Source organism: Anser cygnoides, chromosome 12 (genome assembly GCF_040182565.1).
Source record: "Anser cygnoides isolate HZ-2024a breed goose chromosome 12, Taihu_goose_T2T_genome, whole genome shotgun sequence".
NCBI classification, from domain to species: domain Eukaryota; kingdom Metazoa; phylum Chordata; class Aves; order Anseriformes; family Anatidae; genus Anser; species Anser cygnoides.
In genome coordinates, this window is record NC_089884.1 from 16397988 (window position 1) to 16425000 (window position 27013).

General features: G+C 33.8%; 1 protein-coding gene across 13 annotated transcripts in view; it reads left to right on the forward strand.

Annotated features, from left to right (window-relative positions):
- Window positions 1–27013, forward strand: part of RPGRIP1L (RPGRIP1 like) — a 75177-nt gene that overhangs the window by 25528 nt on the left and 22636 nt on the right. For 4 of the 13 annotated variants that reach the window (XM_067004516.1, XM_048075323.2, XM_067004514.1 and 1 more), the window contains exons 10-24: window positions 1661–1708; window positions 2106–2245; window positions 6028–6134; window positions 6380–6430; window positions 7574–7753; window positions 8417–8534; window positions 9464–9916; window positions 10560–10711; window positions 12990–13356; window positions 14047–14178; window positions 16131–16342; window positions 17587–17670; window positions 19244–19315; window positions 20877–21039; window positions 22157–22257. In XM_067004516.1, the coding sequence (XP_066860617.1) occupies window positions 1661–1708; window positions 2106–2245; window positions 6028–6134; window positions 6380–6430; window positions 7574–7753; window positions 8417–8534; window positions 9464–9916; window positions 10560–10711; window positions 12990–13356; window positions 14047–14178; window positions 16131–16342; window positions 17587–17670; window positions 19244–19315; window positions 20877–21039; window positions 22157–22257 (2380 nt within the window). Of the gene's footprint in view, window positions 1–1660; window positions 1709–2105; window positions 2246–6027; window positions 6135–6379; window positions 6431–7573; window positions 7754–8348; window positions 8535–9463; window positions 9917–10559; window positions 10712–12989; window positions 13357–14046; window positions 14179–16130; window positions 16343–17586; window positions 17671–19243; window positions 19316–20876; window positions 21040–22156; window positions 22258–27013 lie in introns of those variants that run through there. The other 9 variants (XM_067004519.1, XM_067004518.1, XM_067004520.1 and 6 more) reach the window with 9 other exon arrangements.

The following is a 27013-nucleotide window of genomic DNA, read 5'->3' on the forward strand; positions in this document are numbered from 1 at the left end:
CCAAAGGAAATGGTGCCAGATGTGGTTGACCATTTATAGCTACCCAGATGTCTCTGACTCCAGTGAAATACAGCGAATGTGAAAGAAATTCCACATGAATTCAAGTAAAAGTAATCTTAAAATTTGAAGGAGGAAAGAGGCAGGAGTGGACTCAATTCAGTCTGTTAAAAGCATTTTCAGTATATAGGTTTGGATAAAACCTGTTGCCTAAATTGCTCTTCATTTCAGTATCTAAATTCTGAATTACTATCATAACAGCTGTTAATGATTTTTCTTCCATTATAGTTTTTTTTTAAGACTGAAATGATGTGTAGCTGCATGTGAAATAATTTATGTGAAATAATTGTGCCTAAAGATAGTGAATGCACATACAACTAGACATCATGGTCATTACAATTTGGAAACCTTTTCGTAAGTGTGAAAACTAAGTGTATTTTATATCTTGTCGTGCAAAGATATATTCTTTCTTTATCGGAGCCAATCCAACTTTGAAGAATGTTAAGTCTAAGCAACTGTAGAGCACGCTGTCTCTTCTGTAGCAATGCAATATTATCGATGTGATTGTGGGTTCAGTGCATTACATTTGCTGCATTATCTTCAAAATTATGGCACAGCAGAGTGAAGTATATGTTACTGTAGGACCTAGAAGCATTAGTTAAATTCATGCTGTAAAAGATACATTATCACCCTATAAGATGGTATGTGCTTACAGAACTGTATAAATAGATTAGATCAGATACAGGATGAGAAAAAGACAATTCAGAGAGTTGATACTGTTTTTATGAAGATTGCAAATCAAGAATATAAACTCTTACCAAATATGTCAGAGTCAATAATCCATGCTAGAATATTTTTTCTTTAATCTTCAGGTCGTTCTTCAAATATATTAGGTGTAAATTCACTTGTACATACTTATAACCACTTTATATAATCATAGCCATCAAAACAGGCAATTCTCTTCAGTCAGCATGTACAGTGTGCCATCTATTTGGGCCATCCCTTCTACCCTATCTCTTTCCTTCTTTCCTATGTGGCTTTTGTGTGTGTGTGTGTGTGTGTGATAGATAGATGGATAGAAAGGTATGTATCAGAAGATGTACAAAAATAAAAGTTACTTTTTTAATCAGTGACCTTCACCAAAGTACATAGTTGAGGGACTGACTCGTTTGTTAACTACCACTTCTGGTTTTTCAGGAAATACAGAAGTGAATAAACTGGTTTGTGACTGGTTAAGATGAAGGATATCTTTCCAGTCATTAAGAATGTAACTAGTGAATAATAATAATATGAACACCATAGTACTCACTGTATAAATTATAGGAAAACACATTGCATCGCTTTGTCCTTTTAACTACTGTGAATTGTACTGTAAATTATTTAATGTTCTTACTTCTATTTCAAACTGAGTTGCACATTTTGTTGTGGTTTCAGCAGTTCTGATTCTGTGTCCATGCCATCCGTACTGCACTCAGATTGGTAGTTTACAAGTAAATAATGTGTTACAGGAAAAATAGTTACTCTAGTTTCTTTACCCAAATCCGTTTTTTATTTCTTAAAGCAGGAGAAAGATTTCTTATGTGCTTCTTAATCAGTATCAGAATTGTTGTTTTACAGTATGAGAAAACTGTTGTCACTTTGTGGTCAACGTTTCTTTGAACAGGCAGCTGACTTTAGGCTCTGCATCTTTCACAGATTTAAAAGAAATCAGGTGGGTGATCCCAGTTCTCTGCATTAAGAGGTTTTGTATGCGGAAAGAATGGTTTTGTCAGTTGTCAGTTGCTGAGGTTTGGAGTTGTGGATTACTCTGGGATATGCATCTGAATTCCTTTTCTAGTCCCACAAATGTTGCATGCTGCCAACTTTTCTGACTTTGGAGCTCTAAATTAAGGCCAGTTCCTTTGCTCATCCCACAGACTCTTTCATGTTTTTTTAACCGCAGCCTGAGAAAGGCGCCTTGGTTTCAACAGCAGCAGACCAGCATATGTTTACTTAATTCCTAAGACATGATGACAGTGGTCTCTGTGCCACTAAAAGCTTTCTTCTTTATTATTTTCTGTTGAAGTTGATCTCTAAAAGTTTTTCACATGCCACATGTTTTATTGCAGTGTCTTCAGTGTGACCCACGAACAGCAATGGAAATTAAAGGAAGAGCAACTGAAACTGCAAATTGCTAAACTAGAAAGTGCTATCAAATCTGATTTAGCAGACAAAAATGAAATCCTTGACAAGATCAAAGTAGAAAGAGGTACAATTCTGAAATAATAATCATTTTCTTATGATGTGAGTTTCTCCGATGTTGGAGTTCGGGTATATTCCGCAGAAAAGTGTGGTTCATTTGGTGGCAGTGATTTCAAAGCTGTCCTTTAAGAGTACAATGAATAATGCGCGTAAGTAATGACTAGTTATTAAGTACAAAAACTGACCCACTACAGGTTATGTGCTGAATGAAGATCCTATAACTCCAGTTGCATTAATTCTCCAACTGTTGGGTGAATATTTACCCTTTATTCTGTATTTTTCCTTTTCTCTAAATTACAAGTTCTTAAACAGACAACAAGACCATCTGACAGTCCCTTTCAAATTGTATGCTACTACTCTAATTTCACTTACTGCACAAAGGTATGTAAAACCTGTATAGGCATCTGAAGATGATTAATTGCCTTTCAGCTTCGTGAATTCAGATTTTTTTTTGTATTTTCAGTGCACACACATTTTTACTTACAGCTGTAAACATATACAATAATACGGTTTTGTTCTAATCTTCTCAACAGATAATTTCATATGTGTTTTTCCCCTGGTGTAGAACAACTTCTCAGTGAAACTTCAGCACCTTGCCACCTTTATCTCAATACCGTGATATACTGTGCCGACAAAAAAAAATTACATAAAGAGCACAGGCAGCAAGTAAACTAAATATTTTTGTGGTTGTTTCTTCAAATGTGTGTTTTTAAAAGGTAGCATGCTTCTGTGAACAATCTAATAGAATGAAGTGGGTCGACTTGTAAATAATTATTATGATTATGATTCAAGTTCAGCATGTGTTTAACATTAAGATTCTGAGTAGTTCTACTAACTTCAAATACCAAATAAAATATTTAAATATCTTATTAGATTACAGCAACAATTTGCAAAAATTAGCCCTAAGTTGTCTTAATGGACAAATACTTACTCTCTGTCAGTAAAAAATGACGTGAAATAAGAGTAAAAAATGTATTGCACTCTCTAGGTAGTGTTTGTCCATAAAACCTAAAAACAAACAAACAAAAAAACACTCCACACCCTTCAGCATAAATACAGTTCCAGTTTTATTCCATGGGCTAATCCAGAAGGCAATCCTAGGCAAGTAGGGGATTGAGAGTTTGGCCTGTTTTGGTTGAAAGAGCTGTTGAAATTGCCTTATTTGGTTTGTAGAAACTGCATCAGGAAGTTTCTCTTCCCAGTTTCCCAAAGGACATCCTACCTGTGATCAACTCGACAGAATGCAGCTCTTCATCTGTCTTGTTGTTAGAGAGCATTCTCTGCTGGCTTCCTGATCTCACCCACAGAATCTGTTTATGTCCTTATGACTTCATACTTCAGCTGGATTAATCAGAATAGATAGCCCTATTGTTATACTGAAAATCTCGTTTATTAATGCACCTGACACATACAGCTACAATCCAGTATTTTATTCTTAGTGTAATAGAAATCTTGATGGTTAGTCTACTCTGGTTATCACAAAAGCAGAAGAATAATAATGCAGTTAGAGTACTGCTGTACAGAAAAAAGCTTCAATAATAATATAATTGGATTGTAACACATGTGTGCCCACTTCCTACATTTTTGTTCCCTCTCCAAGTTATACTTACTTCTGTATTGCTCCTCTGTATCTAACAGTAGATTTGAATTACTGGAGAGGATAACACCTTAAGTCATCAGTCTATGGAGTCCTCCTTTGGGAGGAATATGATGTTGATGTTGCTAGGATTGACTTTGGTCACTTTTAAGTGTTTGCTAGGATACTTTTCCACCTCATTTTTTCCTTATTGTTATACAGCTTCACGTTACCTCTGAATTTGTGATATATGGTGCCCTTTATGCACATCATATGCTATTACTTTGTTGTGTTTAACCTAAAACCAGTGTTGTCCAGCTTCAAGTCTGCATTTTTTAGCTGAGCACGATTCAACAGCTTGAAAGTCATCTGCTGCATGAAATAAATTCATATTATTTTTTTCTGGGTGTTTTCTAGAAGCTCTGATGAAGCTAGTTTCCTTTCTACAGCAATTACAGTTTTGAAGTTGACTTCTTAAGCAGCAAGTGTGAATAGATATTAGAAATATCTACAAAAGCTTCACTGGGGTTGATCTGAGAAAAAGAGTGGACTGAGCTTTCTGCTTGTGTTGGAAAATTCATGCGATGAGATAGGAGTACCAGAAGAGGGTTATCTTGTCTCCTCATTCCTGGTAAAAGTGCCAGCTCAGATCTCGGTTTATATTGCAGGGATAAAAAGCAACATCAGCATGAGGGACCCTTTTTCTACACACCTCATCCCCCCCCCATGGGGAAGAAAAAGATGTAGGTCTTCTGAGTATATTATTTGGAATGGAAGAGTCGACAAGTCTCAATAGCTGACAAGTGTTTCACAATCTTTTATCAAAGTCTTCGTCCTCTCCCTCGCAACTCTCACCCCTCTGCCCCTCCCTCCCCAGCACCACCAAGAAAAAATCACAAGGCTTACTTTGTTTTCTTATTTGCTTTTAAATTTTTAGCCCTTAAAGTTTCTTACTATATTTTCTTCAGTTCAGTTGTACAAATACATTACATTTTTCTCATGACTGCAGAGAATTAAAACCTTATTGGTTAGTATGTGTTTGAATTGAAAGTGACTCTTGCGGAGTCTCAACAGATATATGAGTAAGGCTACTGTGTGTAGGAGCAATGGTATTACAGATGATTCACTTCCAGTGAAGATGTCATTTATATATAAACTCTGCAAAATTAAAACTAACCTGATGTCAGTTTTAGAAACATGCCCAAACCCTTGAGACTAAAATCTCAGCCACCTGTGTTTTACTGAGTTCAATCCTCAAAACTGAAAAGCTATTCTGTAAAAAGTAGCAAAGCTGTGCATTATGCCCCGAGGGTCAACAGAAAAGATTCCAGCATTAAAATGATACTGTGGACTATTCTGTTGAAAGCAGAAGAATATATTCTCAACTTTGTATGTAATGTTCTACCCATCAAATCCCACTAGAGCAGATGGAAATTAGAAAACCTAATACTTGCAATTCAGGTTGACAGTTAACATTTGTATCATTCTGACCTAGAATATGAATTCACCGTATTTAAGTGCATTGCATAAGAATACAGCTTTGGGACTTTGAAAAAAGCACAGAAAAAAATAAGAAAAACGTTGTCAAGAGAATAAGGAGTTTGGCTGGGAGAGGAGAGTGGATAGGAGAGAGTACATTTGTTCCAAAGAAAGTTCAGTGCTTTTGAGATGAACTTGCTTTTAAAACTTTTCCGTGTGGAAGAAAGTAAGTTTTAACTACATTTTTTGGTCTAATCCTTGAGGTTTTTTTCTCTCATGAGACAAATTTCTCCTTGAAGCTCTTGAGATGCCATAGTGGATGCAGCTAGGCATTCGTGAGAAGTCTCTTCAACCTTCAACTGAGAAGTTTAATGGTGTTTAGTCGTTCAGGCTGACAAAAGTTTTGTATCTTCTATGTTCTTTCCCCACACCTGCCCCAAAAGAAGAAACCCAGAGAAGCCATACTTAGAGTGTAGATTTTTGATGCTGTAGGTTCAGTTTTAATGAAGGAATGCTTTGGTTTTTTTTGTCTATACACATCTATCAGATCAAAGACCAGGTTCGTATCCCCCCCCTCCTGTTGGTTAATACTAATGATTTCCCTGTAAAAAATAAATGAGATTCTATATTTTTCAATGAAGTTTTTACACATAAGATAATACGAAAAGATAAGCTTATAATTTTTATGATTATGTTAAATTAAGCAGAATATTTTGTTATTTCTCTATGTTAAGACCAAAAGGAAAAGCTGATGCAAGAGAACAAAGACCTGCAGATATGCTATCTGGAAAATAAGCAACAACTAGATGAACTGAAAAATCACATGAAATGTTTGACCAAGGTGAAATCTCTCTCTTTTTTTTTTTTTTTTCAGAAAATGACTAAGAATCCTATGTTTTATGCATAGTGCAAGTAGTTCTTGAAAGTAAAAGAATACAGAAATACAGAAATATAACAGCATCGTTTTATTCATGATATCAAGCACAATGTCATGTCTAGTGAGAATGCATCTTGTTACTCTGAATATAATTCTTCAATATTCATTCACATCTGATATCACCTTTTCATTGAGTATTTCTGTTTCAGGAAAGTGATGTTGATGTGACAGAACTCCATGAAGCTCTCTTGCTTATAAAGGTAACTTAGAAAGAATTTTTATATATATATATATATATATATATAAACTCTTGGTTTACTATTAGATGTTTTCTACACAGTGCTTTGAATTTTCAAGAGCTGGATTATTTTGCAGTAGTTCATGCTTCAAGCATGTGTATTTCTCATTTTTCAGCTACAGTGAAGCAGAAGGGAAGATAAAAAAAAAAATTGAAAATTGCCAGGATGAAATCTAGAGTTATGTAGATAACTCATTATAACATCAAAAGTGATTTAAACCTGATTCATAAGCATCATTTTTTAAAAAACAAAAACAAAAAAACTTGCTTTTTCTCAGTCAGTTATCACACCATCTAGTTCTTCCTGTAATGTTGATAAGAAAAACATGTTTGTTTTTTAATTCTCTAAGAGAGCATACTCTAAGCCTGTAATCTCAGAATATGTTAGAGCAACCTCTTAGTTAACTACTTAGCAACCTCTCTGCATTTGCTAAAACAGAAATAGAAAATTTCCAGTAAAAGTTTTCTTCTTTTTTTCCTCTTGCATGTAAGCTGTAGTTTTATTGTTTACATAAAAATTGAAAATGAAGTCGGGGGAGGAAGAAATGTGTGCTTTAAGCTTCCAATATTCTGATGATTTGCATTTAATTTTTCATAAATGTGTGTTTACTGTAATTTGCAGTGTTTACTATCAGTAGAGTCTTTATTCTACTTAAATGCAAATATTAATTCTATAACGATAATGAAAAAAAAAGTAAAGAAAAAAATCGAAATTAAAACCCAAGTATTAGTAACAGAAGTAATGTAGACTTGGGAATAATTCAGGTTTGGGGCATTCAGTGAAACAGGGTTATTAATTATATAAAAGGCAAATATATTAAGGATTTCATATTTTTAATGGATTGAGAAGAGTGATTGCTTCTGAATATCTCATACATTTGAATTGGTTCCTAATGACCATGAGATTACATTAATAAATACAATCCGGACAGTTACGGGTCTGTGTCATTCCTATTTGTTGTTATCATGTGCTCAAAGTTTGCGAAGTTGTGCTTACTCTTATTCTTGTCTCAAAATTGTATTCCGATGTTGTATTTAATCAAGCACAGAAACATCCAGATATTTTGCAAAAGTTTGTTCAAGTAACTTTTCAAATTTGCTCCAGGTTCGAAAGCAGCAGAAGAATGGGGACCTTATGTTTTTGGAAAAAGTAGATCATGATATCAATAAAGATTTGGAACGCTCGATGAGGGAGCTGCAATTAACACATGCAGAAACAGTGCAAGAACTTGAAAAGACGAGGAATATGTTAATTGTACAGCATAAAATTAACAAAGATTACCAGGTACTAAACTCCGCACACAGTGGAAAATATCTTGATAATAACATTTTAACATTTGTAGCACTGGAACTTATTTTCCTTCAGGAAAAAATGAAGTCGTAATTAAGGCTTGCAAATTCATCAACAAAGGCAGTCAGTTTTATAAGTAACCTAACATAAGATGTGTTAATGTTGCAATAATCTGAATGACTGTAACTTCAGTCTTTTAACTCACCCTGATTAGAAACGTCAAACGCATGCCTTCTTGGGATTATTTCTGAGCTCTTATCACATCTTCACAGGCAAAATAGTAAGTGTAGTTATCATATAAGCTTCCTTTTGCACAACACTCTGCTTTCTCTCATGTTGGCTTATTGCAGATTATATTTTGGCTTGTCTTTCAATCAATCTGATTGTAAAATAATGCAATCATTGGGAAAACAACAACAACAACAAAACACATTAAAACATTGTCCTGAAGGAATAGCTAGTCAGTTTTATTTAATAAGGATTTTTAATTTTGCTGAAATGAATTGATCTCTGTTGCTGAATTAAAAATTGCTATTTTTGCATACTCTAAATGCTCTTTCTCAAATTTAACTACATTTTCTCTTTGTAGCCAAAAGCATGTGTAATATCAATGCAGACAGGCCTCAATGGCCCTTCTTCCATGCAATTTTTTTTCAGACTGAAGTTGAAGTTGTGACACACAAGATGGAAAGTCTACAGAAAGACTACGAGTTAAAACTGGAAAAGTATGTCCATCTTCTTGATATTAGGGCTGCACGCATCAGAAAACTAGAAGGTATTTTTGAAATCTATTTTCTTCAATTTTTTGTAGTTTATCTACTTCAAATTGTTATTGTAATTTTGTTCTTCGGAAGAAATATCTTTTCATTCTTAAGACTAGTAGAAAGGTCAGATCTTTAATGACACATTATCTACGTGGTGTTTCATTGACTTAAATGTTAGTTACTAATCAAGAAAAATTCAACAGAGCAGTTTGTGCTGCAACCCTTGCTGAATAAAACTAGCCAAGCTTTGATTTCTTTTTCTTTTAATAAATCATATATTTATGGTCAACTTTTTATTTCGCTGTCCAATAATTACACAGTCATTTTGTATGTTGCTAAAAATCCCAAAGTCGTGGCATAATGTAAATGCAGAATATTTCAAACTAATGAATTTAAAATACTATTTTAATGGCTTCAGTGTGTAACATGGTGCATAGAAATCCTGAAACAGGATAATTTAAAAAGCCTAATGTCATAACAAGATTCATGTTTTGTCTTCAAGTTGCATCCCATGTACTAAAGGACTGCATGATGATTTATGTCTTAATTCTGTAAGCACATACTCTTCTTTCTTTCCCTGGCAAGCAATATAACTTTATTTAGTTTAACCCTACAAAAATATGCATCTTAAGTGCCCCCTACATTTTAGCATAGTAATACTTGTTTTGATCATTACATAAGGCTTCTGCATTTTTTGCTTTTTAATTGTTATTAATTTTAACATAATGTTATTAATGTGTCTATTTTTAGTTATTCTGAAGTAGCTCCATTGTGGAGGTATTCTCGATGTCAGAGGGCTAAACAAGCCATAGATGTATGATTTTAAGCATGTAATTTCTTTTTTGGTAACACCTTTAAGAAAGTAACCTCACTCCTGTAATAGTATTATGCTTTTTCCTCTCTTTTCAGGCATAAATTATTTCTGTTTTATTTATTGCAGCTCAACTAAGAGATGTTGTTTATGGTACTAAACAGCACAAATCCAGACCAAAAATACTGCCAGGTGATTCGGTGGATGAATTTGATGAAACTTTACTTTTAGAAAGAGGAGAGAATCTTTTTGAAATTCATATCAGCAGAGTGACCTTCTCTTCTGCAGCTGTGCATGCTTTTGGTGACCATGAGCCTGCAAGTTTTTGTACTTACGCATTCTATGACTTTGAACTTCAAACAACCCCAGTAGTGCGTGGACAAAACCCATTATACGACTTCACTTCTCAGTATCTTGTACAGGTTGATGACTGCTTCTTGCACTACATACAGAGAAACAGTATCACACTTGAGGTTCATCATGCGTACGGCACAGATTATAAAACAGTTGCTACATGCCAACTGAAGCTCCATGAAATCCTGGAAAAGAACGGGAAGATCTACAGCACAGCAGTTTTAGTTGGTAATCAACATACCACCATCACCAAACAGAATACTCATTAAGTGACAAATAATGTGTATTTGGCCAACAATTAATTCACATATTGCTATTTCAAAAGAAGAAAAAATGGTTTATACAACATGATATTTCCTGTTGGATGTGCAGTACGTTCTGGCGATTCTACCAACAGTTGTGGGAAAGCTTGTACAGGTGCAATTTTACCCATAAAGAGGCCACTAGCTGTCTGCTTGTGTCAGTGTGTCAAAAATACATTTCAACAAACCATTCTAAAGAGCTATTTTTGCCAGTAATTTAAACTGCTTACCACTTGGTGGAACATTTCCAACTATTGACGTATAAAACTGTCCTAAGCTTTATTTTCCTCAGAGATTAGAATAACGAAGTTGGCATGGACAGTAAGTACTGCAGGTAGCAGAAAGAAAAAACTGTCATGCTTCATTTTTTAGGTCATTCATGTAGAGCCAGAAGAGTTGCGTTGTTCATGGCTCTAAAATAAACTGCAGATCTCGTGTCACAAACACTGCTGTGATGCATAGTCACAAAATGAATGATACTTAATTTGTGGCATGTCCTAGCATTTGTGTTTGACTTAAGTACTCTAATGTTGAAGATTAATGTGATCCCATATGTATTTATTCCTTAGGAATCAAAGGAAACATCCAAAATTATGGTACTGTAGAATACTGGATCAGATTACGAGTTCCTATGGATCAAGCTATTAGTCTTTACAAAGAGAGGTCTAAGGCTCTGGGGTATATAACATCCAGTTTTAGGGAAAATGAACAATCATCCCAGGTATGTTTAGTTTTGTACTTCATAGTTTCGGATGCAATGTTTAAAATTATTTTTTCAGTTGGAATAGTTTATTTCAACTTTTGATGTGCTCAAGGTTGAGGAAGTTAAATGTTCTTGAACTGTAAAATATCTTTAGCAATTGAATGACGTGTTTTTCATATAAAGAGATACAGAACCAGTTGAATTACAGTTTTGCTGAACTGGCAAAGTCTTAAACTTCAGTTATTTATTTTTACTGACTTGGTCACTAGAACATTTGAAATGATGATGTAATTAAATTGTATTGTATTTTCTTAACCTACAAGTGTCAAATTTTGTTAACATTTCATTCTAGTAGAACATTCAGGAATGTTAGACCAGCCAGGCCTTAGATCACTATTACGGGTGAAACAGTTGTCTAGAAAAGTCTAAAGGTTCTTAATGTTTGAGTGTTATGACATTACTTCACTTTTTCCTTTTTATTTTTTATTTTTTTAGCTAAACAAGACAATTCTGACAATATAAAGCAGTTTATAGTCATGTTTAGAGAAGGGTCACAGGCAGGAAAAAGAATGGACTTTCAGCTATCTTTAGTAATTGGTTTAGGAAATAAAAACTACTATCAACTATGTTGAATTGTATATATTAAAACACTCCAGACCTAATGGGTAATTTTTGTTATTTATAGCTGTTAAAATTACTTTAAGTTCGGAGTAACTTCATTGTTTTATATTATACCATAATGTAAACTTATATTATACCAGAATCCCAACTGATTCCAAAATGTAATTTGAGAAGTACGTTTGGTGTACAAATTCTGTTAAGAGTCAGTGTAAGTATTTTCAGAGAAATATTGAGTTTGATAGCACTGTAACATTTGCTTTAAATCTGATTTTGGAAGAATCAAAGGTATTTTTAACTAACTCATAAAATCTGGGTGTTGTTAAATGCCAAAATCTTGTATGTAGTGTTCTCTATTTTTTATGTTGTTATTTCTAGCTGTGTTACTAGTCCAAACACAGATGAAAGGTAAGGCATGTGGAACAGAGTGTTTTGTTGTAATTATTGTACAATTGCAAATTCAAACATGGCAACTGAAATACACTGATTATAAAGGAGAAAATAGGAGAACCGTCAGAAATGAATAACTGTTTCTAAAGAGCTGTTTGAAACACTGCAGTTATTAAAAATGTGTCATGGCGGAAACAAAAGTCATGTAGCTATAGCCCAGATGGTTACATTATGTTAGGGATTCTTTGAGTCTGCAGCTGCACAAGTAGCTTCAGTTGTATGTTCCAAAATTTAGGCTTTCACTAGTTAAACATATATATAAAATTTTCTGTCCTGTGTAGTGGCAGAAGTCATGGAAACATGAACTGTACACAAACTGCTATGAAGACTTTTTTTTTAATTTTTATTTTTTCCAGTTCTGTGTGTATCTAGAAGTAATAGTCTTAAGGTTGCATATTCAGGACAATATTAAATTGTCAGGGTGGCTGTCTCTACCAATTTCAGTGTGGATTATTTAATCAAAATATACAACGTTTTATCACACAAAATTCAGTTGATAGGTGTTTCTCCATATACCAGAAGACAGAACTCTGCCTTCCAAAAGCAAGATAATTATGTACAATGGATGAAAATAGCTGTGACACATTACAGCAAAAGAAAGTAGCCCTTTGAGATAGATAAAGATGGGGATTACTACTTTAACATAATCATATTATTTGTTTTCTTGTTATTCCTTAATTTTTATTAAAATTAATTTCCCAGTTTACCAACTTCCTTATTCGACTTCAAACATTTATTATTGCTTTTCACATACTGATTTCTATTTTTTGTGAATTCTTTATGTAGATAAAGATTTAGAAGGAAAAAAATAAGAGAAATCTGCAGTGCAATTTTAATTATTGAAAAGTGTAAATAAAAGGGACTGCAGTTATAAAAATTATATCTCGACACAGAATAGCTGCCAAGGTCAGAATCTGGAACTTTAAAGCTGCACTGGTTATGAATCACTCTTAAAACTTAACTGCTTTATGGATGATCACATGACAAGTAGATCTTAGTTTTAGAAGAATAAGGCAAATAATCACAGACCTGAAAGGTTTAAACTTTTATTTCCTTATACCAGAAGAGACATAGTTGTATTTATAGAACAAGTAAGATTTTGTCATAGAAAGTTAAACAGTAGTTGGAGTGTCATCCAAATAAGTTATTTGTTCTATTTATAAATTTCTTAGAGTGCGCCACTATAAGAATTCTAATGTTTTTAATTCCACTTCTTTTTCATTTAAAGCAGCAGATACTCAGAACTGCCCAAGTCAGCACTTCAACAGATGGCAATTTAAATGAACTCCACATTACAATAAAATGTTGTAACAGTCTACAGTCCCGAAAAAAACATCTTCAGCCAAATCCATATGTTGTCTACAAGTTTTTTGATTTTGCAGACCATGATACTCCCATCATTCCTAGCAGCAACAACCCACAAATAGATGACCATATGTGTTTCCAAGTGCCAATGAATGCAGATTTAGACCGATATCTAAAATCAGAATCCTTAACATTTTATGTATTTGATGATGGTGAAACAGAAGAAGGTGATTATTTAGGGAAAGCCAGTGTGCCTCTTATTTCTTTAGCACATGACAGATCTATTTCAGGTAAGAATTTGACCTCTTTAAACACAACAAAATCCTCACTTCCTGTTTCATATCTCTTTTAAATCTCTTTAAGAACCAAATGAAAGAAAAACCCTTGTCATTCATCTGCTCCTCTTGTCTGACAGAATTTTAAAGTCCAATGAAATCTTGGAAATAAATTTTGCATCACAGTGTTACTCATGGCTAAAGAAAAATCTGTGACAGAACTTGGAAATGGATGAATGATTTTTTTAATATAACCATTAAACTGCAAACATTAGAGAAAGAAAAGAGCAAAGGAGAGAAGAAGCTTCAAATATCTCTTTTGCTTACTAAGACAGTACTAACAGAATGTTCCAGGATTGTTGCAGTTTCTAACAAAAATACTAAATTGGTGGGTGTTTGTTGTGGTTATCCATAAACTGCAATGAATCCTGTATCTTACAAGAAGGGTGGCAATAGTAGAGTTTTCTTTAAAAACTAAAAAGTAAAAGAGAAAATTAATTTCAGAGAAGCCAGCTATCTGAACATTCATTTATGATGATCCTCACAGGGATGAAAAGTCTTAAAAGTCTGTTTTGTTCTACTTACTGGTGCTGGTATGGAATAGTTAGGTTTTGATAAATAATTATAACTGGAATGACGTTGCACTCTAGCACTGACTAAATGCTAATAGATTATTGATATTTTCTTTTTTTGTTTGCATTTTAGTAATCTGTTTGCACCTTGTCTCTTTTACTACTGATTTTTGCCTTAAGAAGCCTACGAAACTACACTACCAAATACACCACTATATGAGTATGAGTATATTAAATAGAAAGGCCCTCTTAGTCTTAGCATCAGGTGGGAAGGGGTGTTTGAAACTTGATTTTCACTATTTGCTGCTTTCATAACTGACAAGATATTTGTGTAACAAAAATAGTAGATGCTTTGCAATAAGTCTTGGGGAAAAAAATAAAATAAAAAAAAAATAAACATTGAGTGCTTCTCTCTGGTTCAAAAAGTAACCGAGAACTATTTAATATTTCCTTTTACTTGCTCTGTCTTAAATTCTGGTGATTTAAAAATTAATTTCTTGGTATATGTACACTTTCTCCCTCATTTTTTTCTGTTGTTGCTGTTACTTCATTTTGTCACTAATTTATAACATGTTCTTTCTCTGCATGTTTTAATTTTTTCTCATTAGTTTACTTTTCTAGCTTTAGCTAATGTGCACTTAAAAATAGATTATAAAAATGACATGAAAAATCAACCTTTCTTAGGGAAAAAAAACATGAAGATCTAAATTTGGACTCTTAAAATCATTGTTGACTAGAACTCCAGATATGACCTAGTCTGACCGCCCGACCCAGTTGTTTTTGAATATCTCAGAGGACAGAGATCTATTATTTGTCTGGCCAACCTGTTCCAGTGTTTGACCACCCTCATAATAAAAACCTTGTTCTTTTTCATGTTCCATCTTGTGCCTGTTGACTCTCATCCTCCTCCTGTGCACTGCTGGCCCCATCTTCTCTGTACCCTCCCATTAGGTGGCTGCAGACAGCAATAAGATCCCCTGAGAGCTACCAGTTCTGAAGGTCAAACAAATCCATTTTCATTCTCTGCTTCTGTGTCATGTGTTCCATGACGCTCTTGGTAGCCCTCCACTGGACTTGCTCCAGGATGTCACTGTCTTGTGCTGGAGAGGCCAAAATGACACAGTATACCAGATGCCATCTCATGGATATTAAACAGAGCAAGAAACTTCGCTGAGCCTGCTGGCTGCTGTCTTGCTGTTGAAGCCTGGGGTGCAGTCGGCCTTCTTTGTTGCGAAGATGCAGCTTTGCCGACTCATAATTTTCAAACAGGACCAGCTCTTTTTCTGCAAGGAAGGCTGCTTGTAGCCTCTACTGCTGCTTGACATTATTCAAGTATGCAGGACTTTGCATTTGCTGTTGTTGAACTTCATGAGTTTCCTGCCAGGCCATTTTTCCAGTCTGTATGAAAGCAGCTCTGCCTTCAGTGCATCAGTTGATCGACTTGATATCATTTACAAATTTACTATGTTGTTCATAGCATAAAAGCTGCTTAATTAATATTTCACTGTCAACTATAAGACATTTATGAAAGTGTTGAAAATGTTACAGTATGATTATTGTAAAATATAACTACCCCACAAATGTGGATAATAAGGGAAAATTTGCAAGTAAATTTAAGGTTTCTTCTTTGATAAAAATGTATCAATTTAATGTTTTTTTTTTAATCCTTTTATTTTCCTTAACAAAAAATAAACATTAGTAAAAAAAAGGAGGGGGGGATATGTTTAAATTAGATATGAACCATGTTAGTAAAAATTAGTTATGTCATATCAGATTATCTGAGAAACCTACAAAACTCCTTCAAAGACAGTAATCCAGTCGCTTCTAAATCATGTATTTCTGAACGTTCTCAGCGTTATATTGGGTATATTTGAATCAAAATACAAAATACAAATTTTTGAATACAAAATACAGTATTTTGACATTATTTCAATAATGAAACCTACAAAACTCCTTCAAAGACAGTAATCCAGTCCCTTCTAAATCATGTATTTCTGAACGTTCTCAGCGTTATATTGGGTATATTTGAATCAAAATACAAAATACAAATTTTTGAATACAAAATACAGTATTTTGACATTATTTCAATAATGAAATGGCTTCTAAAATTAAGACCATTACGCTATTTTATTCTTGAATCATATTCAGCGTTGCATTGCATTTTATTGTATATATATAGAATAAGATAATTAGATGGGATTTGCCTTTTGCTTTCAGGTATTTTTGAACTAACAGATTCTGAAAGACAGGTTACTGGTGCTATCAGAGTTGAGCTAAAATGGAAGTTTGCCTACCTACCACCAAGTGCCTCTGTGATGGCTGCAGACTTAAGGAATTACATTCAAAATGAGAAATCAATGGCAAGTAAATTACTAGCAGAGGAAGAAATGCAGAATCCAGTCCCGTCTCCTCTTACTTCATCAGTGACAGTAAGTAATCTAACCGATTTACAGAAGCTAAAAGATACAAAAGACCTATTACAGCTGGTCATTTAGTTCTTCCCTGATGACCAGGATTTGTTCTTACTGTAAAACAATGCATACTACAAATGATTCATATAACGACCATCTTGGACTTCCTTTGGGAAGTGAAATCTTTCTTGTGTCAAAAATTTTTTAAAGTCTTAATGTAATGGTAGGCAACTGGGTAGTAAAAGAGAGAGCAGGGAAAAGAAATAACAAACATTGAATATCATCCTTATCAATTGTCTTTTCAATGCCGCTGTCCTATGTAAAATGTAGCCACATTAGTTTAACTCCAGGACTAAGGTTGAAATTAGTGGCAGTTACGAAGTTAGCTTTCTGCTATTTCTGTGATCTCTAAGAAACTCAGCCAGAATTCAGTCAGCTAGAATAGCTTTGGGCCTAAAGAATTACCAAGCAGCCAGATCCAAGCCATATGTACAGACACTTAGGTGTATCTGCAATGCTCTCATTATTCTGGCTTCTACAGCATGGTGCTAAGATATCCAATAACTTCTTAAAAATCACTCATAAATAAAAAGTGGAACAAGGATTATTTTTTTTATATAAAAATCAGTAAAGTGGATCATCAGGAGAGTAAAGATCGAAGAGTAATGAGCCCCTTTTTATTTGTTATTTTTTGTCTTTTATATTATAACATCACAACTGAAATACTTGTGGATCATTTTGTTAGTTTTGCAACTATTATCAATCTCTTTTCTGTTTGTGCGTTTAAAAATTTTGGGGGGAGTGGGGGGTTAGAGGAAGGTGTCAAAGATATGGCAAGCCTATAGAAAAAGAAATCAAGCACGCAGTAAACAGTAACAATTTATTCTGCCAGATACATGATGCTGCTGAGTTTAGTCCTACAATGATTTCTCACCTGGAACTCACTTTGCATTCCATGGATGTTCTGTAGAGTGTTACACCCATTTGTGACTTAATTCTGAATTCCATGGATGTTCTGTAGAGTGTTACACCCATTTGTGACTTAATTCTGAAAGGCATCTCCATTTTGTGTATGTGTGCGTGTGGGGGGGGGGGATATTCAAACAAGAACTAGATCATCTTGCCCATTTAGAATTGAAGTTAGTACAATTACATTTGTCTACAAGTCAAAAAAAAAAAAAAGGGGGTTCTCAGAATGTACTGTAAATAAGATAGTTAACATATGCCAATAAATGGACTTCAACCATATTTTTGTATTATAGGTACCAATACCCAAACCAAGGCACCGTGCAGCTCAAACAGAGAAGAAAGTATCTTTTCTGGATGCTAGTTCAGTACAGATGGCAGTAAGTTTTAATTAGTTTTAATTGTTTAATTAGTTTTTTTGCATGCTGAAGCAAGAAAGACTACTTATGTCACAGTATGGACAAAGAAAGACTACTTATGTCACAGTATGGACAAATTGTAGAACTAATAATTATGAACACTCAGTTATTTAAGCAACAGAAAACTGTCATGTCTAAGGCAGTGAATGATAGCATAGCAGTGTATATAGGTGTTGGAAACAATGCAGGGGTATCTATGATTCCCTCAGAATTGCTTGCTGTCCTCCACAGCTTATGAGCTTCCCCTTTCATGGACTTAGAGCAGATTCAAACAGAACCAATTAACTGTCTCTGCACTGTTTCTTAGCTCTCTAGGTTATCAAAATGTCTTTAATTAACCAGTCACACTGAAGCACAATTGGTTGGCTGAAACCAATCTGAAGTGTGCCAATGGTGTATGCAAGTTGACACCATTTATAGCCACCCCTTTTCAACAAAGTTTGTCAGCTGTGATCACAAACACTGTGAGGCCGAGTACACTTCTAAACTTGGGATAAACTATCATTTATTTTCTAGACTCTAGGAGGCTTTTCATGGAATTAACTCAAACACATTTGCTAGATGGTATACATTTTCTTTTTGGTCTTAAATAAACTGTCTTCTGAGGATAGATTGTATTAAATCCAGTAAGCTCAGGTGAGTTCTTTAATAGCTAATTATAAAGTTTATTATTAATATTATGTTGCAATTAACTAATACAGTCTTAAAAATACAAGCTGTTTTCTCTATTTATAAATACCTTGATTGAATTTATTATTTGAAATGTAATACCAATTTCATTTTACAGCTCCTTCTGCTATTGCTGTGACTACAACTTTGTTTTGAGCTGTACTATACAGATGAGAAATACGAAAAAGGCAAATATCAGAGAAATCAAATCTTTTTAAAGCTAACTGACCCATTAGCCATATGGTTAAACACACATAACTTCAGCTGTCCAGATAGCAACCTCTCAAAATCGGCCAGTTTTTCACAAAGTATGATTTTCCAAGGGAGAGATTTAGCTATTTGATCTTTATCAGGAGTCACTCGCTACCAGCTTTAAAAATCCAAATCTCACTGTCTCGTTATAGACAAGTAATGATAGTACTAACTAATGAAATATTTGGGGTTTCTCTGAAGTCTAAATCTTGCAGTGACATTGCAAGAGTATACCCATGTAAGAGAATTAGAAGCTTAACAGATTAAAAATGAACAAGAATGGTCTGCTTCATTTTCTAAATAGCAAGAATCTATTTCTCAGATATTCATGTGACACATGCCAAAGCAAATAGTTTTGGGAAAAGGAAGCTCACTAAAAAATTGGATGAATGGTTTGACTCTCATTAGGACCCAAACTGTTTGTTTGTGAATTGTCCAGTGTCATGGGTGGAACGTATAGCAGTAGGTAGATGCAGTAATGCTAATCCAGAAAAGCAAAGGAGGGTGTAATTTCCTGTCCAAATGCTTCTCCACCAGTAAATTCATACCTATGTTTGTGTTTTAATTATGTAGTATGTAATAAAGTCTTCCCCTTATTTTACCCATAACTTAGGGCTCTGTTGTTGAAAATGACGTGGAACATACACGGAAGATAAAGGCTTCAACAGGTCCAAGCGCTTTAGAGGTATGAGATTATTCAGTTTTTGCAGTTTATATAATGTATTGCATTTGAATTCCAGGTGTATTTTATCTCTTCAGAGCCATACATATAAAACCAAACTATCATTAAGTAACATGTCCTAAACTTCATTGAAATATGAGGGGGAAAAGTGATTCTTTGTGATGACATTCTTCTTTTTTTTTTTTTTTCGGTTGTTAGAAAAGAAGGAATATCTCTACTTATTTGTCTATATGTTTGGATGAAGTGTTTGTCTTCACTCTAAAAATTATCATTATAAAGTGGGGTGGGAAAGAAGAAGAAATGCAGTATCTTTGGAATCTTGCTAAATACGTAGCATTTGTAGGAGGAGAGAAGTATTAAATACTGTAGTACCCCGGTTGGCTTTGAAAGGAAGTTCCTGTGGCAGATTGGCAAGCTCTTGGTTCTGGTGGTGTTAGTGTTTATTCACTGGCTGTTAACTTCCTTTCACTTTTCTACTTAAAAGCTCATTCAGGATGTTGAATGAAAAGCAAAAATCTTCCTCTACCACATCAGGTAGTATTGGTCAAGTAGAATAATCAAAAAGTAATCAAAAACTTTATCCACCAAAATGCAACTTTCTCACTGAAGGAATTCTTTATAAGGAATGCCCAAACATTGTCTAAAATAGTGTTTTAGTTACAACATATCATGCGTGCCAAGGAGACACAAGAGACACAAAGTCGGTTTCACTTATAGAGGGTTTTGGTGTTTTGTGAATATTGCTTTGCTTTGTGTGGCTCCAAATGTCCTGAAGTAGTTAAGTTAAAATGGTTAAACTATCTTGTGTCCAAATATAAAACAAGTTTGGAAAATCTGGGTGTTCTGTGGACAGCTGAAAGTTACCTCACGTATTCTGAGGTTTGGTAGATGAGGCATGACTCTAGCTGTGAAAACCGCAGTCCTGGAAGACAATTATTAAATAATAAATGGAATCTTCCACTGAAATTTGCTATATCTCTAATGTTATGTCACTGATAAGGTAGTATTATTTCTAATTGTGCTTAAAGTGAAAGAAGGGAATACGATTACTTCAGAGACAGTTTGGTACTAAAGTTATTTTACCTTAGATAACACAGTTGTCATATTTTATAGTAAAACGTTTCTGTCTTTTTTTTATCTTTTACTTTTTTTTTTTTTTTGAAAAAGAAAATATTGGATGAAATAAGTTATAAAATTGCCAAGTAAGGAAGTTTTTTTCCTATTTTTTTTTTCAAACTGAGTCTGTTAGAACTGAAACAGCTGATATATAAATGAATCTCCGGAAATATAATGGTATAAGTTGACAGTCACCAAATTATTATAACAGCTATGTTTTCACAACTGTACATTTTTTAGAGAATTGTCTGTCTTCTGTATCAATTATCTGTTACTGCAGTTGAAAACTTTTAATTGCTTCTTATATTGCATAAACAATACGGTTGTTTAAAAGGCAAATATATATAAAGAATGTGACCATAACTCTTCAAGTTTTGAACCTTGGTAACTTTCAAGGAATGTTTAAAAACTGAGTTTATCTGTTTTTATATTGCATGTGGTATATAAGGTTAAACAAGAAAGGCTAGCAGATGGTAAGGTGAAGGAGGTTGCTGAAGAAATTCAACAAGAAAAAGAAGACCTCTCACATCTGTCAGAAGGGCAGTTGACTGACCAAAGCCCAGTTACCTCTGGAGATGAGACAGAAGTTACTGAAGAATTGGAATCAGAAGGTAGAATTCATTTCTTATGAATAAGTAGCTGTATTTTCTTAATAAATCTATCTTTCCATTTTTTAAGCATTTCTTACTAGCAGTGGGAGCTGCCTCATTATGCGAAGCTGCATGACAGAAATGATATTCTGGTGTACTTCATAGCTGAAGCTGGCTGGTGGGTATTGTGGTGTTATTTTCATCCCAAATGGAAACTATAGAGTAATTGAATGCAAAAATCTGGTATCTGGTATCTGAACTACATTCATAAAAAATTAAAGGAAATCTGGCTTCTATTTTAAATGTCTTTATATTCTCCCGTGGAACTATACTGTTCTAAAGACTATTTTAATGGATATGCTCCTTTGTCTGCAGATAACAGCCAGTGCTGATACTGGAAATCCTTTCAGACAGTGAAAGGGTAGTATGTCTTACCATATTTGTGACATAAAGTTGTTAAGAGGTAGATGTATTTCAAGATTGTAAAAGCTGGCTCACCCCGTTCCAACTCTAAGCTTAAACTGTTTATTAGCAAAATAAACCAAGTCTTTGGTACTGTGTTTAAAATAGAAACATAACCAGGATGTTAAAATTTCACATTCTTCTTCACAGCTTCTGTGTAAAAATTCATAGTAAAATTGAAGAAACATGAAGTTGAATCCCTGTTGTGTTTTTAAGTAATTTACTCCAGAAAAGAGAGACCTGAATGCTCTTCAAAATAATCCATCTGCGTTATAGAACTACTTTATTTAAGAAAAAAAGAGTACCTGTTTAGATGTGCATGGTGTTAAACCTAATAATAGGAAATGCAAAAGTTCAGGCCATATCCTACCTATGAACTGCAGTTCATACTTCAGTTCATGACAAGACTTGTATCATTGCACTTACCAACTTTCATCTTGGAAATATTAGTATTTGTTAGCAAATCAGAAAAAAAAAATGTATTTAGACCACGTTAAAGATCATTGATTTGCCAGTCTTATCTTCTGCAAGGAAGAGATTTACTTGATGCTGTTCTACTATATTTATTAGAAATAGCTAATATATCGCTATCAGGTTTCTCAGCAAATCTCAGATGGACCACAAATACAGGGTTGTTTTTTAACTACATTGATTCTTATTTTTATTTTTTTTTTAGCAGATCAAGATGATAAACACAAAAATGACGCCATTGAATCAATACTAACTGACAGCGATGACTGTATTGTTGCAAGTCCGGTATCCAAGAACATTAAACAGGTCAGCTGGAGTATTTTATGGCAATTATTTGTTAAGTCTAAAAAACAAACAAACAAAACTTTTAAAGCCTAATTCCTCTAAGAGTAGCTTTCCTATTTCTAAGGTCAGATTCTAAGGCATTTCCAATGAATTTGCGTTTTCCTGTTTCTGGTTGAAATAGACACTTTTTCACAGGAAAAGGAAAAGTTTACCTTAGCCATATTGTTCATGTGGTTTTTTGTTTTGTTTTTAACTGGGAAACTGACTACCTGATGATGATTTTCCTAATTTTGTGCAAAAATATCATTTGTATCTAATATTATAGTTTAGGAAATTTTTAGAATGTACCAAGGACTTTAAGGTAGATATTGTTTAACTTTGGGTTAGCCCTGAAGTGTTCAGGCAGTTGGACTTGGTCTTCGAAGGTTCCTTCCAACTAAACTGCTCTACTCTATGACATGACATGATTTAGTCTGTATGCTTCAGCAGATTTTGGACCTTTAACTGTGACTATTTGTTGTCATCTTTTCCACTGTTGTCACCTGATATTTTGTTGCCAGCAAACCCTTCTTTTGCATGGCTGGGATTCCCATGTGCTGTACTTGCCTGTGTTGAACCAATGAAAAACCAACTGTAGAAAATTAGGAGACAGTAATGATGACCATTATCTTGTTATGTTGTGTTTGTTATGACCGCATAAAAGACTTGGAACTAGAGATTTCTAATGATTTTAAATCTGAAAGCAAATTTTAGTTCTGGACAATAGGCAAAGATAACTGTTATAATGTGAATGTCTGAAGATCTTTGTCTTATTGTTCAGTGCTGCCTGTTGTCTTCATTGCCACATTTAGGAAAATGTGCTTTTCTACTTCCTTTGGTGCTTCCTGAGGAAGGAGAGAATAATTTAATTTGTCAAGGCCTGCAGTAAATCTACTGTGTTTTATCCCAGTATGTTGACTTGATGGAATGTTGTTAAAATTGCATAAGCTTGGCTTGAGTATATTTCAGTGCAACCAAATGGATTTCTTTGACTTCACAATAATTTTAGAGCTAAAGATCTGTTTTCAGAAAAATTTGTACATACAGTATCCAGTCACTTCAGTGTACATTCTTTTTAATGGACGTGGACATTCTTTTTTTTTTGGCATGGACAATAATAGTATTCTTTTGACTTGTCCTTAGAATCTGCAATTAATGAGCATAAAGTCATATATACAAAATATCCCAACATAATACAAATATGGAAAATTTCCTTGAAGATGTATTTCAAGAGTATAGTTCTCTACAAACACAAGAATATTGTATACTTTTATAATGTTCACTGAACAGTCTTGAAAAATAGAAATCTATTGTTTAATTGTAGTACTTCTAGTAGTTAATACTTCTCTACTACTGGTCTGTCTTAGCCTTCTTCTAAAGGAGTAAGGGTATGCCGTTATATCAGCCTTAACTTTTTTAATGTTCTGAAATATGACAACCTAGAGGTAGTTCAATTTTTGTATTCTGTATTCAGGTGAAGGCTGTGTGAAATCTTACAAACTATCAATGTCAAGTAATGCTTCCTATGAGAAATATTGCTCCTTTTTTGTGAGTTGTAGAAGAGATTTAGAAATGCTACCACTTTTATAAGCTGAAGAGATATGCAAAAGGTGTTTTTGAAAATGAAATTGCATGGTATATATGTAAAATAGTTATTTGTTAATTTTTTCCTCTCTACCTGTGAGAACTAAAATGACTACTACTCATCACTGTTAAGTCTAACTATAATAGGGTCAATATATACATCCCTAGTACTCTTGTATTTTATGAAAATTATTTTAAAATATTTTGGAGAGGATTTTGCGTGTAGATTCATTTCAGATTCATTGATTTCTGTCTTCTCAGATTTGTTCTTCAAGTAACAGTGCATGTTCAAGAAGGGTAGATAAGACAAGAAAAACCTATAAGCTATTAAAGCAACACAATCGATACAAATTTCAGGTTAAAGTTATGCATTGGTATATTTGAAATCTTTGCAGAATACAGCATGTGAAAATTGAGATCGAATTCATATTTTTTAAAAGACTAAAAATCAGTGCCTTTTATCTTATGAGATAAATATCCTGCTGGTAATCAAACACTGTAAATAAGACTTGTGATTTTTAGTGATTGTTATGCTAATTATCCTATGAATCTGAGTTGTATGCCAAACTGTTTAAGCCATTTAAGATCATACTGTTTCTTTTTTTCATGTTGCAAATTAGACAGACCATGGTTATTTCTTAGATATGTTGATCATAAAGGGAATCTAACAGATTTTCCAGTACTTAGCTATCCCACTTGCTTCTTTCTCTTTTCTTCTTGTCTATGATGTATAATTAATCATAGATTACTTCATTTTGTTTCATTTCATTTACAACATTTATGAGCTTCACTTTGTCGGTATGAAATGCTTGTCCCCTTCTTTCCTTTCCAAAGTGGCGTAATTAGTGTTAGCATCTTTTTTAACAGGCTACATAAAGTTTAGTGGCTGGATTAAATCAAGTCATTAACATAATGTTCTATACAATTTGCCCCTATCTCTTTTCGTTTCCAGTACATCAAAGTGCCACCGAGTGCCAGTGTAATTGGGCCTTGCTAGCTTGTCAGGTTCAGTCAGGCTGATGGCTGCTGCTTTTACTAAAAAGCTTCCAGGCATGATAATTAATAGAGAAAAGAAGTCTGAGAAATGTAAAAGTTTGGACAGTTCTCTATGAATATTTCATACATTTGAATAATCAGAAGTTAACATTATCAATTTGATGTATAATACATTGATTAAAAGCCTTGTTTCAGATCCTCAAAATAGACATCAAAACTGGGAATTTGCATTTTCTGTGGCATGGTCTTTATATTTAAAAAAAAAAAAGGCTTTTCTCTCTCATTCCTCCTCCCCTTCAACCCCATGTCTGCGCTTTATCTGTATAGGAGATGATAAAGCATTCGGTTATCACAATAAAATTTACTGCTGTCAGCTTCCAAGTTTTCTTAAAACGTTCCCATAAAGCAATTACTGGCAAAAACAATGTATTCTGTGGTAGTCCCATTCCTTGCTTTAGGAGTGTTTACGTCTCTCTTTTTCATTGCTGATGCTGTGAGTGCATTATCTTGCACTAATAGCAGTTTATTGAAAACTGTCATTATTGGTTCCTGCAAGGTTACATCTCTGGGTCTAATTAATGTTGACATTAAAGTCTCTCTTAAACACTAGTAAAAAGCACCGCCAGTTCCTTGTGGCTCAGCTGGACAAAGAAATGTTTGTGAAAATTTGGGTAGATTTAAATATAAAATTTCTGTATGGGGAAAAAATAATTACTTTTCCTTTTAAAATGTCATTTTTGTACAGTTAAATAGTACACATCTTCCTATGAAATACCTGCATTCATTAAAAAAAAAAAAAAAGTGATTTGGACATTGTGCTACAGTTTTAAACTTTGGTTTCTTCAATTCCTCTTTTAAATTTATTTTCTGCATGACTTTAATACCTTTGGTGGACTTTTAGGAAAATTCCTCAGTACTCAATGCTTGTCTTAAACTGGCCTTTTGTGTGAATACCCAATCTGAATTTATGGATCTAAAAATTTAGGTTGTTAATATTACCCTGTGTTGTTGAGTTGTTATGATTCTACTTTGTCATAAATACTAATTCTTTAGTATTCTCTTGGTCTTGTCTAGATCTAACCTTAGCTGCTTTGTGCTTTCTTTTTTAAGAAATTAGGGAAGTAAGAATATTGCACCAGCATATTTAATGAAAAAAGAAATACAATTCATGAAATAGAGCTGTTAGTCAGTGAATGGTACTTTACTCTGATAAAAGCTTTATAGTCACTATTTTCAAAGAGTACCGATAGGTCTAAGATTAAAAATCAGCTTATGCTGTTGTCCACCTTTAAAATGATTGTTGGCTACAGCATGGTCACTATTAGACAGGAACTTATGTTAAAAAAAGAAAGCTTGAAGTATCTGGGTAAAGCCTAAGTTGTTTTTTTTCCTACTGATAAAGCTTGATGTGGACCCTGTTTGATTGGGTATTACACTGAAATAATGAGTTTACAAATTCTAGTGCTTGACAAATAAACTTTGAAGTAATAATTAGAAGGATGTTTACAAGCCATTGGTCTTGATGGGAGAACTGAGAGAAGAGGGAGAAATAATACCAAAAAAAAACACCACACAAACAACAACAACAAAAAACCACAGCTTTTAAAATGATTCAAAACCACAGAGTCTTAAGTCTCTTAAGACTCTACCTTTACCTTAAGTAAAGGTAACACATTACTTTTTCCGTAACAATTAAAGCTAATCAGTCAGAATGCTAAATTAAGTAGAAAGACTTAAGGCTGAGTATATAAGCTCATAGGAAAATCATCAACAGGAGCCATTTTTAACCTAGCTGGTAATGTTTACTGTGGTTATGAATATGAATGCTCCTCAGTTCTCACTTGGGAGACTATATTTATCAGAGCTCATTGACATGGAAGTAAGTTACGGCCATTTCACAAGTAGAAATAAGTTGTTGTTTTTTCTAATTGGAGGTCTAAAAAGCGTAGCATGGGATTTGAAACTAGACTTGAGTTTTGATTAGCTGCAACATATCACCAAGCAGAAGTTGTTGAATGCTATGGGTAATATGAAAGAGAATCGAATTCCATTCATTTATACACATCTATATGGTCCCCATACGATACTCTAATAGGAGGTTGGAGAACAGTATAAAATGTTATGTATTAAGCCTCTAAATAAAAAGAACAACTGTATT